Source organism: Artemia sp. Qi Xiang Cuo, chromosome 4 (assembly GCF_049724085.1).
Source record: "Artemia sp. Qi Xiang Cuo chromosome 4, ASM4972408v1, whole genome shotgun sequence".
In the NCBI taxonomy this organism is placed as follows: domain Eukaryota; kingdom Metazoa; phylum Arthropoda; class Branchiopoda; order Anostraca; family Artemiidae; genus Artemia; species Artemia sp. Qi Xiang Cuo.
Genome location: NC_142797.1, coordinates 60,767,032 through 60,784,568, shown reverse-complemented (window position 1 = coordinate 60,784,568; position 17,537 = coordinate 60,767,032). Strand labels below are relative to the sequence as shown.

The 17,537-nt window shown below is 33.3% G+C and overlaps 1 protein-coding gene across 1 annotated transcript in view; it reads left to right on the top strand.

The window, feature by feature from the left end:
* The first annotated feature begins 4,177 nt into the window (after positions 1-4,177).
* Positions 4,178-17,537, top strand: part of LOC148953298 (apoptosis-inducing factor 1, mitochondrial-like) — a 71,687-nt gene continuing 58,327 nt past the window's right edge. The window contains exons 1-2 of the mRNA XM_089088468.1: positions 4,178-4,304; positions 15,352-15,521. Of these exons, the coding sequence (XP_088944594.1) occupies positions 4,244-4,304; positions 15,352-15,521 (231 nt within the window). The 5' untranslated portion in view covers positions 4,178-4,243. The remainder of the gene's footprint in view (positions 4,305-15,351; positions 15,522-17,537) is intronic.

The window sequence follows — 17,537 nt, the reverse complement described above, 5'->3', positions numbered from 1 at the left end:
CTAACCCAGCTTCATTGATTCGTGTAGACTTTAGAAAATACATTAATCCCTGTCCTGCAGTGGTTTGGGGTCCATTGCTTTTCCTGAGGAGTAATTTCAATAATTTGAATTATATGAAACTGTAGCTTGGAATGTTACAACATTAAAAAACAACTATCGTATTATCATTTTGACCGACAAATTCAGACAATTTCAACCAGACTTGTTAGGAGCTTTAAAAACTCTTTTCCTAGGGATAGGAAAGTACACAGCTAGGAAATACATATAACTAGGCTAGGAAGTATATAACTCAATAGGTATTATTTCTGAATATAACCATTACTTCTGTGGAATAAAGTGTTCTGTAACTATGTTGTATATAGATCAAAAACATTGTATTACACCCTTTTTACTTAGAAGTTGATTTTTTGCGGTGATCTTTTGATACAAAAATATGTCAAAAATAATTGCTGCACGATAAAATCACTATTTGTTTAATTATTGTTTTTTGATTATATCGGTGATATCAAAATGGGCCTTACTGTGGCCCATGTGCTCTCTTTAATGAGAGACCACTAGGACCTATCTGCCTATGTTTGATTATATCGTGCCATATATATTTTTTGATATATTTTGCATTGCATAAAATATTAAGGTTGGTAAAATTTACGAAAATGAAAAAAACATTTTAAGTTGGATCAAAATAGGCTTTTCCACACATGATGCATGATTGTGAATGATGGAACTAATGTCCCATCCTTCGCAAAAATTTACGATACTTATTAAAACACTTGGTTTTAACTTCCCCTTGCGGTACGTTACGTCGTTAGTAGACCCGGCCTTATTACACCTATTTTGAACGAAATTCTAGATTGAAAGGTGATGTCCCACTTTTCTCTTCTAGCACGGCCAACCATCCCAACTCAAGGCTCTGGATAAGTGCCTGCCACCCAACCAAAAATGTATGCATACTTCCAAATAAAAAAATACTCTGCGTATACAATGAGGAAATTTTATAACTCAAAGACCTTTCCCCTGGGACTGTGGGGGGTCATAATAGATCCAAAATCATAATTATTAGGCTTTCCAACTATAATGAACAAAGTGACTATCTCAAAATTTTGATCGAACGATTTTGGGAAAAATTGGAGAGGGAGGGGGCCTAGTTGCTCACCAATTTTTTTGGTCAGTTAAAAAGGGCACCAGAACTTTTTATTTCCGAACGAATAAGTCCTCTCACATTGTTCTAGGGCCACTGGGTTAATACGATAACCCCTGGAAAAAAAACAAAGAAAAAAAAACAAACAAATAGCCACGCATCCGTGATCTTTCTTCAGGAAAAAAATAGGAAATTATACATTTTTACAGATAGGAGGTTGAAACCACTGAAAAAAGCTCCACTGATACGCAAAATCTAATGGTGCGACTTTCATTAAGATTTTTTTACTTTTAGGGGTATTTCCCGCTTTCTGGAAAATCAGGAAATTTTCTCCGGCTTGTAGCCTTTGCTACGTGACACTAAAGTTAATGAAACTTATATATTTGGAATCAGCAAATTAATTCAATTCTTTTGATGTATCTATCGGTATCAAAATTTCATTTTTTTAGAGTCTCAGTTGCTATTCAGGCGCGTCACTCCTGACATCACAAACTGCTTGATTTGAATACAAAATATTGCAAAAAACATTAATTTAGTTATAGGTCTACTTTCTTTTATTTTTCATTATAATAGAATTTCAAAAATTAGGAAATAACTATAACCGTTAAATTATTTATTTGAAATTTTGAACCCTTAGAATTTCTGCCCCTAGTCAAATTCCCCCTCTGTCCACCCCTTCCCTCCTAAAGCCATTTTTGTATAATCGAGTAGGTTTTTTTTGAATGCCCTAGTAAAATGAGCAATTAATATTGAACTGTAACTAATGGACCAAATAAAAAAAAAAAAAATCCGAATCCATGCGAAAAGCAAATTTCCAAATGTTTTTTTTTTTTAGTTATATTGTAAGCAAAGAGTAAATAATTAAAACTTTCAAGTATTTTTAAAGTTTCTGTTTTGGGATGCTTTTACCCCAGTAATTATTCAAACATTCCCTTTGTCACCATCACATGTTAAATTCTAAATTAATTCATAATAAGTCCAAGTAGGGCTATATTGTTTTTGAATGGTCACTATAAACAAACTACTGGGTGTTAAAACATTACAAATTTTATCCTCCTTAAAAAAATAAAATATTACAATCTACAGCTTTTTGCATAGAACGTGCGGACTAATCAAAATCGTCATTAAGATCAAGAGAAACCAACAGATTATCAGTATTTTTAAGCCCTTTTAATTACAACATAAGATAGTAGATAATTCGGTTAAATAACATGAAATAAATTGCAAATAACCTACCTTAAATTAGAACCGAAATTTAGATTAACCATTAATTTTCAAACTCCAAGACTTTCTTTTATAAGGTATTCAAAAATTCCAAGAGGAAGGTAGTCGTCCATTCTACTACTAGAAATGTTCTAAAGCTTTTAAATTCTTGTTATTGATTTACCCTTCTCTTACTCTTTTGTGTCTATCCTTCCCTTATAAACAATTTATGTATTGTTTACGCCCAGTAGTGTTGTTTTTTAGGTAGAAAATGTTTGCCGCGTTTTCAGGCTCATGGTTCGTTTACACATTGCGGAAATCCATGGGGAAATCCGTCCGTTTCTGTTCGAACTATGGCTAAAATAAAACTGCGTTTTAAGGCAAAGATTTCACTATGTTCTTACCCTCTTCTGAAAGCTGTTGAGCAATAGAGACCCAAATGACACCGTTTTTCTTAGTTTTCTTATAGGCAGGGTGCGCAGGATCATATAAGCTGGGGTAGCCTTGAACCGAAGTTATAAGATCGTATAGTTTTTGAAAATCCATGCTCGTGGTTTTATTCTTTAAAAACCTTGCCAAGATTCCGTCCTGATTTGACCAAAACGTTGCGGAAAGCTAGAGATTTTTTTTTCTAGCACGAAAACGGACGCAATTTCCGCACTGATTGCTAAATCCGCATGAATTTTCGCAAAGTGTAGACGAACCATCAGCGGATTCGAACACGGGTTGTTCTCGTCTAGTTTCAAGTTTCTAGTTTTTCGTCTAGTTTCAGCGGGTTTAAAGTTTCTACCCCGCGTTTTCCTCGAGAACCAGCTTTGTGAAAGCGCTTGATGCACTAGACGAGAACAACCCGTGTTCGAAGACGGGTTGTTAACGACTCAGCGGGTTCGAACACGGGTTGTTCTCGTTTAGTGCATCAAGCGCTTTCACAAAGCCGGTTCTCGAGGAAAACATGGGGCTGAAATATCGAACGCGCTGAAACTAGGCGAAAAACTAGAAACTTGAAATTAGACAAGAACAATTCGTGTCCGAACCCGCCGAGCCTGAAAACGCGGCTATTGTAACCTGAAAGTATTTTGTTTTTGCACAAAGGAAGAAATTTTAGTCTTTCACATAGGAAAAGCTAATTTGAAGCACATTTTGAGAATAATCAAAATTTACCGTACACGTAAAATACCACAAAGTGTGGAAGTCTCATTTCCAAACCACACCATATTCACATCTGTAGAAAAAATGCGCAGTTTCAGTAACAATCGAACATTTTTCTTGGTTTTCAGGTCAGATTTGTATTTCAAAAGCTCAAATTTAATTCTTTCCCACCAATTCTCTACTAAAAACAGACTACTTTTTCAAGCTTCTGCCTTTTCTAGATTTAAAAAATTATGCCTCAATGTTGACTTTGATTTGACTCAATTTTTGCTGCAAGTCTATGGGGCACAGTGGTTTAATGGTTTTGTCGAAATATTTCTACCAAACCGTTAAAATATTACTGTTAGTTTAATTTGAAGATTCTTTTTGAGCCAAATAACGAATATATTTAGAAAAGTAATCATATTCCTAAAAAGCTATTCAATAATGTATTTCAAATAAAAAGAGGGTCATTCTGAGACAAATTTAACACTTTCTGTGATTTTTTCCGTGCACTATCCGGAAGCCATTCTATGTTAAAAAACTTATTAGTGTGAGCCTAGACGAGCAAACGCATCAAATTAATTTGCTACTGAAAAATTGTCAAGTCATGGACAAGTCAATTGTCAGTTTCATGGACGTTTTGTCTTCCACCAGAAAACAATGTTTGGACGTAACATTCTTAATTTTGGCGAAATTCTTGGCAATGCTGATGTCCCTCCTCGCACACTGAAAATCGAAAAACCTAAAAAAATTGAAAATCAGATAGTAAAAATGTCTGGTATTTTGAGGAGCCGGCAAATTGTTTCCCGAGTTTCTAAGGTTCCAGAAAAATGTAAGATTTTCTTTCGTTTAGGGCCTATATATTTTTTTTTAGTTTGGTAAGGTAGCCTACTCAGACAGTGCCTAATCTTGGATAAATACCCTGGCCTATCTCAATTAAAATGTATCGTCCATAATCATGGACAATAGGCTGTTAATCTTGAGTATGATGGACACAATTTTAAAGGTAAAATTCCAGTTTTACTATCTTGGAAAGGGGTTAGGTCAGGAAAATGAAAGTTTCAGGGACAGGTCTACAGACTGAAGCATGTCCAGGGAAGGTTTTTTGAAATACCTACCTCCACTCCTCTCTCTAGAGAGTCCTGACCTTTGATGACCTTTAAAATCTTTGTGTCATAAAAGTGAAACCTTGCAAAATAGATTCTGTGCTTAAATGAAATACAACAAAACTGTTTTCAGCTTCATAACTTTGCTCAATCCCAATTTATGAAGTTACAAAGATCTACTAGGCCTAGTGTAATACATTTCCCAAATTTAGAAAAACCCATTGATAGGCCTATGGCTTAAAATTTGGTAAATTTGCAGGTGACACAATACTTTAGCTAGGATGAAAGTGAATAGGCCTACATTATTTGATGCCTTTTCTTATGCTCTTTCATAATTCAATAATCACTTCTGTTGCAAATTGCCTCTTGAGCCCTTAAAGGGGCCCCAAAGGTATTTCATTTTTGTAACCACCCAAAGAAGTTATCATCAGTAAGTTAAGTTATTGAAGTTGTTAAAAACATATCACTAGTGTATAAATAAGTTGTTCAAGATTAGTATATTCCAAGAATACATATTTATAACACTTCAAACCTCATTTATGGGGCAACACAAATATAAACTGGTAGGCCTATCCTAATGTTTCAAGTTTTTCAAATGCCATCAACAAAAATAGCACTGAATTTTGCAATTCAAAACTTTACTGTTGACAATTCAGGGTAAATTCCAATTTGGGGTATTTATTTGCATATTAGGGGGTGGGTAAATTTCATGGTAACTTTGCAGTGGACCATATAATTTAGCTAGGATGAAAGTGAAAATGTCATTTGATGCTTTTTTATGCTCTTTCATAATTCATATAAAATATCTTCAGGGCCCCTTTAAGGGCTCAAGATACAATTTGAGACAGAAGCAATTATTGAATCATGAAAGATCATAAAAAAGGCATCAAATGATGTATTAACTTTCATCCCAGCTAAATTATTGTGCCACCTGCAGATTTACCCAAAATTCTACTCAAATAGCAGGAATTACAGTTTCAGAATTAAAACCAGAGAAAATGAAACAGATAACTGAAAATTTGGCTGCAATGGAACATTAAATGATATACCCTGTATTGTAATCAGTGTAAATAGTCAGTTAGATGGTAATATTTTTCAAAGTATAGTGTTTACAAGTAATTAATTAAAAAAAACTTTCTGAAAAATAAGTTTTTCAAAGAAAAGTAAAGGCCATTTTAAACTTAAGCTCAGGAGATATGAATACCTGTTAAAATTCAAACTCAAAACAACCAGAAATTACTATTAAAGAATAAATGAAATCCAAAACAAACAGAAATTAAATAAACAATCAAAGCAAAAAACATACAACAAGTAATAATATAAATGAATAAATACATCGTAAAGCAAGTAATGCTTAGATTGAATATGAAAATCAAGCTTAAAATAAAAAAAAAATAGTTTGCTATTAAAGTATAAATGAAACTTAAAACAAACAGAAATTAAATAGACAATCAATACAAACAAACATACAAATATTAATGTAAATGAATAAATAAATCTTAAAACAAGTGAAACTTAAATTGAATATGCAAATCAAGTTTGAATTGAATAAAAATAACTACAAACAAGAGTTTGGGTATCACCTCACTGCAGAAGCCTAAAACCTACTGCGTCATTGGCGCCTTACTGAAAACTATATGAGTCTTGAACAGTCTTGGAAAGTATAAAGAAAATAAAATTGAATATTAGATATAAAATGATATTAATTGTTGAAAGATCCATCAGTTCAAGATTTTTGTTCACTGTAATTTTTATTTTCATTTTCAATGCTGTAAGAACTGGAAAAGAATAAATTTGTTATATAAGAGTAATTCATTTTCAGTGAAGCGCAAATGATGAAGAAGGCTTTAGGTTTTTGCAGTTAAAGAAGGGGACAGTATCCAAATTTTGTTTGTAGTGAAACTATATTTGTCTTGACCAATCTTGGAAAGAACTAATAATTTAAACTGAATATTTGATGTATCATGATATTAATTGCTGAAAGCTCATCAGTTCAAAATTTTACTGTAGTTTTAATATTTATTTTCAATATTAAGTACAAATGAAAACATTTGTAATATAATTCGTTTTCAGTAAAGCACCAATGACGCAGTAGGTTTTAGGCTTTGCCAGTGAGGCAATACCCAAACTCTTGTTTGTAGTTGTTTTTATTCGATTCAAACTTAATTGGCATATTCAATTTAAGTTTCACTCGTTTTAAGATTTATTTATTCATTTACATTAATATATATTGTATGTTTGTTCACATTGATTGTTTATTTAATTTCTGTTCGTTTTAAGTTTCATTTATACTTTAATAGCAAACTATTTTTTTTAAGCTTGATTTTCATATTCAATCTAAGTATTACTTGCTTTAAGATCTATTTATTCATTTACATTATTACTTGTTGTATGTTTTTTGCTATGATTGTTTATTTAATTTCTGTTCGTTTTGGGTTTCATTTATTCTTAATAGTAATTTCTGGTCATTTTGAGTTTTTACTTTTCTTTGAAAATGTTATTCTTCAGAAAGTTTTTTTTTAATTAATTTTTGTTTGTTTTTGATTGCAAAAAGTTTCAAGTTTTTATTGCATGGGGGGGTTGCTTACTGTCCTATTATTCTTGACTTTAAAAAATGGATCTAGAACTTTCAATTTAAATCAAATGGGACTTTTTTCAAAGTCTATACAATTACCTCTTTGATAAAAACCTTATATATGAACAATAGACAGCTTGCATAACTTGTGGACAGTGATTGACAACAATGATTGGATTGAAAAAATAGCTCCAATAAGGGTGTTTTGACCATTTCACTTACTGGCACAAAGGGATCATGACTGTTTGGAATTGACCTTAATAGGATTTTGTGTGCCAAAGCAATTTTGCATCCATCACAGAGTATGTATTTTAACCTTATAATCGGATAATTATAATAGATTTACTATGTGTTCTTCCCATACAAAACTTTACCTTATTAAAGTCTTTGGGGTGGGGGTGGTGTACTCAGCAGAAGGAAGAAAGCTTTAGCATAGACAGTAGGAGAGGTGGAGGGTGAGGATGGAGACTCATCCAATACAGGTCAGAACTTCACTGATCTCCTCTGTTCCCAATTTAGGAGATTAGACAGGCTCATTGGGCTTTAGAATATTGGACCATTTGAGTTGTGGAAGACATTAAAATACTCAAAAATACTTTATATTTTCAGTTATTGCAGGATTGATGTTGTGGAATGGTGAGCCCCCTGGCCCATCATTTGGGTGAGCCTCAACTCATAATAAGCAATTTTGATTAATTATTCCACATTATCTGCATATATTATTCTATATATGTTATTTTGAGTTCTACTCTGAAGTGGCAGAGGTCTTTAGTTAGGTACCTCAATGAACTGTTTTGGGACCCACATTTTTCAATATCTGCATTAACAATACTTCAAAAAACATGACTGATGAACTAAGCCTATATGACTCAAAACTTATTGGTCCCATTGACACACAGCAGAATGTAGCCTCAATAATGTCAGACCTAGATTGCTTTTGCAAATGTGCCAGTATACGGAGACTTAAGTTCAATGTTGGAAAGTGCAGGGTTCTCCATTTTAGGAGTATAGGCTGCACATTGTAGTGCAGGGCACTACAATGGTAACATCCAATGTTATCAAATTCTGGTGAGAGACAACTAATTTCCAAGAGTACCTCAGATTCAGATTTGGGGGTTGCACAATCACTAGTAGATCCCCATCAACAGTGACTCAACTCTATAAAAGCCTGGTGAGACCTAGATTGGAGTATAGAATGTGTGTTGCCATGCCAATTAATAAAACAGACTGGATAGCCCTTGAATCTGTTCAAAGATGGGTGACAAAATGCATGAAGGGTCTAAAATATTAAGAGTATGGATGTCAACTGCAGAGCCTGAAGCTACCAACTGTGACATACCATCAACACAGAGGCAATATGATAATGACCTATAAGCTGCTCCAGTCTGATGGCAAAGATATGTTTGAACCTGCCTGGTTGTTAAGTTCAAGAGGTCATTCAGCAAAGCTGTTCTGCAAGTGTGCCAAGACAAGAAAAAGGAACAAGTTCTTCTACAATGAAATTGTAGGTCTGTGGAAATGCCTAAGTAAGAGGAGAGTGGGATCTTCAACAATCAATAGCTTCAAATCTTGACAAGGAATAGGCAACAAAAATCCATGGCTCACTCAATGGGATGCAACAGATGTCCCCTGACCCCATCATCACTAACTGGTGTACACTTGCTTTGTCCATACACCAGCAAGTGCAATTAAAGGTAAGGTATAATGTTGTTTTGTCAAAATTTCCAATAGGTAGGTTATAGACCTGTCAAGTAGGCAAATTTCTAAGACTTAGATATAAAGATGGTTAACATAGAAGCTCGGCAATACCTTTCCAGATTGTGTTTTTGACCCTGGATTGATCACCAAAATTTATATTTTCCTGACCTAAGCCCTTTCCAAGATAGTAAAAAGTAGCCAAACTAGAATTCTACTGTTTTAGATTGTTGGGATTGACTGAAGGTTGGGACTGGGCTTGTTAGGGTCCACAGACTAGGTTAGGTGACAATCTAAGCTAGGAAACTCATATCCAATGCAAATGAATGTTAAATTTAGATTTAGGATGCAATTCTGACTATAGAGGTAAGTTTGTTTCTTAGCTATCTGAGCAATCCATTAATATAAACATTACCCCCCTTCTCTAAGTATCTCATATAGCCTTAGGCTATATAGAAAATGGGGTAAAAATGTAGTGTTCAACATAATTTAGTGAGGATAAAAGTGAATAGCTTAAAATAATATAGTAACAATAAGTTTAAAAACAAGAATAAGTGAATAAGTTTAATAAACGTGTGAATAAACATGAATAAACTTAAGTGAATAAACATGAATAAGTTTAAAAACAAGAAAACTGTCTAGTGAGGAAGAATCGTTGTTTGTAGCTGATTCAGGAATGGTAATTATTATTCAATAAACTCTCAGTAATGAATCAAGGGCCAAAAACATACTCCAGAAAGGTATTGCCAAGCTACTATGTTAACCCTCTTCTGAATTCTAACTCCTAGGAAATTGCCTACTTGACATATTGGAAGTTTTACAAGACAATATTGTACCTTAGTTTTCAGTTCCCTTTTCTCTGATTTTAGTTTTGAAATTGCAATTCCTGTTATTGGAAAGAATTTTAAGCCATATCAATAGTATTTTTCTAAATTTGAAATATATTTGCATTTGTTTGAAACCTCATAAATTGGGATTGAGCAAAGTTGTGAAGCTGAAAATTCTTGTAGGCTACTTAAGTTAAGCAGAAGATCTATTTTTCAAAGTTTCACCAATATAAAACAAATATTTTTAATGATCATCAAAGGTTCTTATGGTGCTTATGGAAGGTATGCTTGTATAAACTTCAGTGAGGGCTCATATTATTGGAAATTGAAAGTTCTTGTTCACTTTTTAAGAATCAAAAGAGATTGGAGGGCAACTAGCCCCCCTCTCTGCATCCTATTTTCCTCAAACCCATCTGACAGGAACTTTGAGAGCCATTTTTTCAAAAAAATTCAAAGGTCAGATAACAAAAACTCTGGTGTCAACACAACCCCCCAGGGCCCAGGGGGCTGGCATTGTAAACTATGTCCTGGGGCCATATGTGGTTCTTATGAAAGGGATACTTGTATAAACTTCAGAGAGGGTTCATTTAAATAGAAATTAAAAGTTGTAGTTTATTTTCTCAGAGTGAAAAAGATCAGAGGGCAACTAGCCCCTCCCGACCTCCACAACTTTGGGTTTATCAGATGGATAAACCCATCCGATAAAAATTTGAGGTGGCCATTTTGTTAAATATAGTTCAACCATCAGATATTAATACTCCAGGGTTGACACACCCCCAGGGCTCAAGGACAGGCGTTGTAAGTTATACTCTGGGGATATATATGGTTCTTATAGAAGGGATGCTTGTATAAACTTCAGAGATGACTCATTTGATTGAAAATAGAAAGTTCTAGTTTACTTTTAAAGAGTCAAAAGTGACCGAAGGTTAATTAGCCTCCGCCCCCCCCCCACACCCTTTTTCCCTAAATCCGTCTGCTAAAAATTTGGAGATAGCCATTCTGTTAAAAATAGTTCAAACATCATATAATACAAACTCCGAGGTTGACACAAACCCATTTTTTCACTTTGATATTGTTACTTTTATACCAGTTTTGATACTTTGATGAATATTTGATTTTTTAAAAAAAAGTTTGATTTTGAAATAAGGATTTTTCTTAAAACTTGAAAATTTTTGCAATAAAAAACAAACACAAATTAATTAAAAAAAGAACTTTCTGAAAAATAAGTTTTTCAAAGAAAAGTAAAGGCAATTTTAAACTGAAACTCAGCAGCTACAAATACCTATCAAAATTCAAACTCAAAACGACCAGAAATTACTACTAAAGAATAAATGAAACCAAAAAAGAACAGAAATTAAATAAACAATTATAGCAAAAAACATACAACAAATAATAATATAAATGAATAAATAGATCTTAAAGCGAGTAATGGTGAGATTGAATATGAAAATCAAGCTTAAAACGAAAAAAAAATATTTTGCTATTGAAGTATAAATGAAACTTAAAACAAACAGAAATTAAATAAACAATCAATGCAAACAAACATACAATATATATTAATGTAAATTAATAAATAAATCTTATAACAAGTGAAACTTAAATTGAATATGCAAATCAAGGTTGAAACGAACAAAAATAACTACAAACAAGAATTTGGGTATCACCTCCTTCTCTCACTGTAAAAGTCTTAAACCTACTGCGTCATTGGCACTTTACTGAAAAAAATATTCGTCTTGAACAGTCTTGGTAAGTATAAACAACATCAAATTGAATATTTGATGTATAATAATGCTATTAATTGTCAAAAGATCCATCAGTTCAAGAATTTTACTTCACTGTAATTTTATTTTTATTTCCAATGCTGTAAGAACTGGAAAAGAAAATATTTGTAAAATAATTCCTTTTCAGTTAAGCGGCGTTCACAAGCATATCTAGCTATAATCCCATGTCTAGACATGTGTCTAGCCAGAATCCAATGTCTAGGCAACGACCGTTCACAAATAAAACTCGGTGCTTAGCTAGACAAGGCGCTTGGCTAGACATTGAGTTCTAGCCTCTAGAACTCAATGTCTAGAATTTTCAATTACAGCCAATCAGAATGTGTCAAGTTCCACTATTTTCATCATTTTTGTTTACATTTGTAAACTGAAATTTAATTTTTGTTTTCTCATTAATTGTTTTTTTCATTTTAGGCAAATATACAACGCCAGACATAATAATGAAGCACACTAAGGCAATTGTTTTGCTTATCTGATCCATTAGCTTGTGACAGTAAAAATAGGGATTATAATATTTGAAAGTTTTGCTTGCATAAGCTCTGTTGATTGGCTAGATATATATATATACCCTGAAAGTGACATCTTGCTCCTTGTCTTTGCCATTAGGAATGGATTAAATACCTACCATTTGATGTTAAGTTTTAATGCAATCAGAAATGCTTACAGTATATAAAAATACTACAAGCTTATTCTCCAATCCTAGTAGAATATATTTTATTGTTGCATATATTTTAATGAAAACTTTTTTTTTTTAGAGTATAGGTTTCTATTGACAAGGATTACTTTTTACTTACTGTTGAATAAAAGGCTCAATTAAATATAAGGGAGGCTAGTACTCCTTCCTTCAACCTACATTTCTTACATTTGAGATTAATACTTGCATAAAAATCCTTCAAAATATATTCACTCCTCTAGAGTTCACTCCTCCAAATGTATTTACTTAAGGGGGAGGGGGTCTGAAAAATCGAAAATGAAGTGTAAAGTCATCATTTCTGTGGTCTTCTAGGTGAGTTCTTAAAAAAGAACTTTATTAACAGGTTCGTCACCCATGGATACCAGCAGGGGATAAGTTTCAATGCTCCTGCAAAACAAGAAGGCATTGAAAAAAGTGCATAAACAGGAAATCCAAAATATTCTCAGTTAAATCTTAGTAAAAACAAGCTCCTAGTAGCACTTGCCCCCTGCCCTCCTTTGAAGTTTCCTAATGGTGCTCAAAATACCCTCTCCTTATTACTATTTGTGCTAGTAAGCATATTAATGTAATCATATACTTACCTTTAGAACTTTAAGAACTCTAATATTGCAATAGCTCTCAGCAGCTATTCCCTTGAGGATTAATGAGTTCTCTTGAGGTGATTTTTCAATTTAGAGAAGAGAAAAAAAGTCAAAAGTACTCAAGTCCGTCAAATAAGGAGGCTGAGGAGTCACAGGAATGTTTTTATTGGCCAACAACTTGTTTATTGAAATTGCTGTGTGACAAAGAGCAATATTGTGATCAACCTTCAGGCTGCATCTCCTGATGAAACTCAAATGGTCAATCAAAACATTGAAGGCCATTTGGCCTTCCTGGTTCTTGGTTTCTGGGTGATATTCAAACATCCCAGACTCATCACCAGTAATGACATATTCCAGAAACTGGGGGTTACCCAGTTTACCCAGTTAACCAAAAAAGGGAACTTTTCCATCCTTGTTATTTTGGTCTTGCAGCAGGTTTTTTTGGAACAATTTTTTTGCAAATTTTTCTCATCCCCAATTCATTGGTCAAAGTCTCTTGTACAGTAGTGTCAGTCAAATTCAATTCTTCCTCGATTGTTCTTATTGTCAACCAATGATCTGAATGCAGAGGATCCCAGATTCTGTTGGTATTTTCATCAGTTCTTGAAGATGAAGGCCCCAAGTTTGAAGCAAATCCTGATAACACACCATTGCTTACAGTTGATGTCACTCATTTTTAGAACATAATAGAAGACTTTTACAGAAAAAAAAAAATTACTACAGACAACCAAATGACACAAGCAGGTTCAAACAGGAATTACACAGTACTTATTATATAGCATTTAATTTCTACTTAAATAGTACTATTTTTGCTGCCAATACTTTTAGTAAATTAAAATACTTGGGTAAATTATCACGTCTTAGACATAAACACTTTCCTGACACTTTCCTCTGGACAATAAATCTTACAATTCTCTGAAATGTATTTGTCTCATTTTTATCAATGCTGCTGTAAAACTGATTTTAGTTGTAGTCCAAAGTATTTGCACTAGCTGGTGGAATGTTTTTCTGCTTAGACATTTGATTAGGGGATCCAGTAAAGTTCTTGAGCTGTGCAAATAAAACTTAAAGAAGCTGATTGATGAACCAGAATGACCCTAACGAGTCCTACCTCCTTTACTGCTCTATTCTCACAGCAATAATCAAAAATTATTGCTAGCCAGAACCAAAACAGCACAATAATTATTATAATGATAGTAATTGTTCATCCCCTCGACTACTACTACTAACAACTCACCGCAGCACCAAGCCGCCTGAGGCCAACACAGCTACGCACGCTCCTCCTCCACCCCACACCCTCTGTGCATATAAAATATAATAAGAGGAGCTAAGATAAAACAAAAAAAAAGGAAGAAAACTTCTAACTAGGGACACACACATGTGCAAAAAAAAATGTGATAGTGGGCTCCGCTTTCCCTCCTTGTCTACCTGGAATTTTTTGGGATAGAGATGGCTCATTATAGATTGCCAGCACACACCAGAGAGTAATTGCAAAACATCATTTAACTACAGCTGATTTCTGTGTTAATTGATATGTTATGATGATATGTTAATTCCAAATATATAAAATTCATGAAGTTTAATGCTACTCATCAAAAGCAACACACCTGAGAAAATTTGCATGATTTTCAAAAAAGGGGGGAAGCACCCCCAAAAAGTCAAGTGATCTTTGATGAAAAGCACACTACCAGATTCAGCATATCAAATAACATTACTGTAGAGGTTTTAAGCTCTTATCTACAAAAATACGAAAATTTGTATTTTTGTCAGAAGAAAGTTCATATATGTGTGTTTATTTGTGTTTATTTTCTTTTTTTTGTTGTTTTCCCCAGGGCTACTCATATTGAGCCAATGGTCATAGAAGATCAAGAGAGGGCTGATTCAAATGGAAATCAAAAGTTCTAGTGCTCTTTTTTTAAGTGACCCAAAAGATTGGAGGGCAACAAGCCATCCTCCAATGCTCCTTTTCCCCCCTAAGACATTTTACAATAAGTTTGGTGCAATTTTACACGAAGTGGAAATTGTATACTAATGGGATTTCCTGGCATGATTTGAAAAATGGTCAGAAATTAAGTATAAAAACAAGTTTGTTTCAACTGAAAGCACATTAAAACATAAAAAATTAAAACCAACATAAATTATTCCATATTTGAGGGGGGATGGCCCTTCCTCAACCAATGCTCTTCATGCTGAAGTTTGAAATTTTCGTCACAATTGTTTAGAAACAACTCCTGAAACACAAAGGCCATTGAATTTGAATGAGAAGCATCTTATTAAAGAACTACAAGACTTTAGCACAAGCAGCAAGGGTTGAGGAATTTTGCAGCTCTCCTCATATATGGAGTAGTTCCGGTTGGTTTTAAGTTTTAACGTTGCTCCTTACTTCCAGTCAAAAAAAACTTAATGTGGATATTTTAGCTGCCTGTTTTTGCAATTTGTAACATAAAGTTACTACCTTGTAAATGAGGAGATTTTGTCCAGACTTTTACTAGGACTACTTGTAAGGCTTAAAGAACTAGTACATTGTTGCAGCTAAGGTGGAAAAATTAAAATAAGAAGCTATGGTAGATATTGTCAATACGTTTGATAACTCTCCATGTATTTACCAATTCTCAATTTATAGGCCAGAAAAGATGGGGATCTGGAGGCTCAAAGCTTCCCTTCAAACCTCCCACAATGAATGATCTTCCTGTCCCTGAAGGATCTTGGCAACATCTTAATGCAGCTAGGCAAAGAAGATACAATTCACATCTGTTTGGTGGTCTAGCCTTTTCTGTGGTCACAGCTTTTGCAGTAAGAATTTTAATTTTTAATTTGCCAATTTTAATTTTTTAATGTTGCCAAGATCCCTGAAGGATCTTGGCAACATCTTAATGTAGCTAGACAAAGAAGATGCAATTCACATTTGTTTGATGATCTAGCCTTCTCTTTGGTCACGGCTTTTGCTGTAAGAACTTTTATTTTTAACCCAAATCCCTGCTTTAGTTAGCCCTGTCTGCAATTTATATTAGCCTATTATAAGACAAAATTTAGTTTTTTGATAATTTGGCTCAATATGCTTCAGTATTTAATTGGGTAATAACAGTTAATGAGTCATTATCAATAGAAACTGCAGCCGCTGTTGCTTTATGTCAAATCCACTTTCCCAAATTCTAAGAAATAATTTAATAATTTAAATCTTTGAACTACTGACTGAAAGCATACATAGGTTTTAGTTGTATAATCTTTCTGCCAAATGTAGAAATTTTGCACACTTGACATAGAGCCATAGGCTATTTAATAAGCTGGTGAAGGAGGGTAGCTCAACTCTGCATTATTATAGTATGTGTTTGAAGCAAAATAGAGAATGTGTATTTGTTTTAACGTGTTTTTTGTTTACTTTACCAAAAGTTACTACACAGTGCAAAAAAAAGGTTTCAAGTTTACTTGATAAAATGTTGCCTGTTGAAAGAACAACGGAATTTTTTGGACTGTCCATGAATTCACCCAGTTTTTGGTATATAAGTGAAAAACTGGTCAGGTGGGTCATATGATATGATCAAGGTTTTGCAGGGTCATCATCAAGTCAAAATTTCTGCAAAAAGCAAGAAGTTCAGAATAGTGTTAAAAAAAAAATGTCTGGTTTTATCTTTTAGGGTAAACACAATACATTGAAGTGAGCAAAATGCTTAATTTTTTATTAATGGCGAAAGATTGTTCTCCGAGTTTTTGGGAATTTACCTGGAGACAAAGCCTTGAAAGGGTAAAATATGTGCAATTTATGTTTTCAGTGATTTTTGATTTTAGAGAAATTTTTGATGCAGTTTGTTTTGCTGTCTAGTGGGAAAACTCTAAGAAATTGCAATCAATGCAACTGTCTTTTGTTTTTTAATAGAACAATTGAAAATTTCCACAGAAATGTTTTGAAGAATTTGCAAGTTTTTGAAGAAAAATACAATTGAAGACACAGCTTTAATAAATTTCCATTTTAGTACTTTTTTTCTGTAGTCTAGGGATTTTTGTTTTTTAGGGCAGTGAAAATCTTTGACAAGCTATGGTACAGGTTTCTTCCAAATAACTTTAAAAGGAGCTAGCAAATACCAAGAACAAATGTCACCTGATATCTAGTCTTTCTAAGAAACTCTAGATTAGTCTGCTTTGTCATATTTCGTTTCAAATGATCACTCCCCCCATTTTTGTTCATATTACTGCAAGTTTTTTTTTTTTTTTTTTTTTTTTTTTTTTTATATATATATATAGCTTCGCAAATAATGGAAAATAAGAAAACTGAGAATTACAATGGACAGGATGGGTGATGATTAGACAGAAGCAATATTTTTATTTTCTAAAAAACTTCTGATTGGGTAGACAGATATGGTTTTTTTTTTTTTTTTTTTTACATAGAATCATTACTTTTTTCTGAATTTTGTAAAATTGTTTACTTTTGGTGTATTTCAGGCCTTGTAGGGAAGTGGGGGCCTGAAACCCTATTCTGCACTGCGTTTTGGGTATCCTTGCTTGTATATGCCTATTATGGCTCAATAGTTTTCATAAGGAATTCTGTAGGTTTGGGAGAAACTGGTCAAGACACGAAATCCCGAAATTTTCAAATTAAAGAATTCTATGCCCAGCATGTAATATATCACCCAGCGTTTTAAATTACGCTGTCATTAAATTTCTCTTGAACAAGATTCTTGTTTTGTCAATCAAATGTGGTGCGAATTAAAAATCCAGAAACCATAGTAATGGCCACAAGTCTCGGGCATATTGGGAATATGTTATTTGTGTTTTTATTTTATATTTTTAACTTTTTTTGATATTTATTTTATA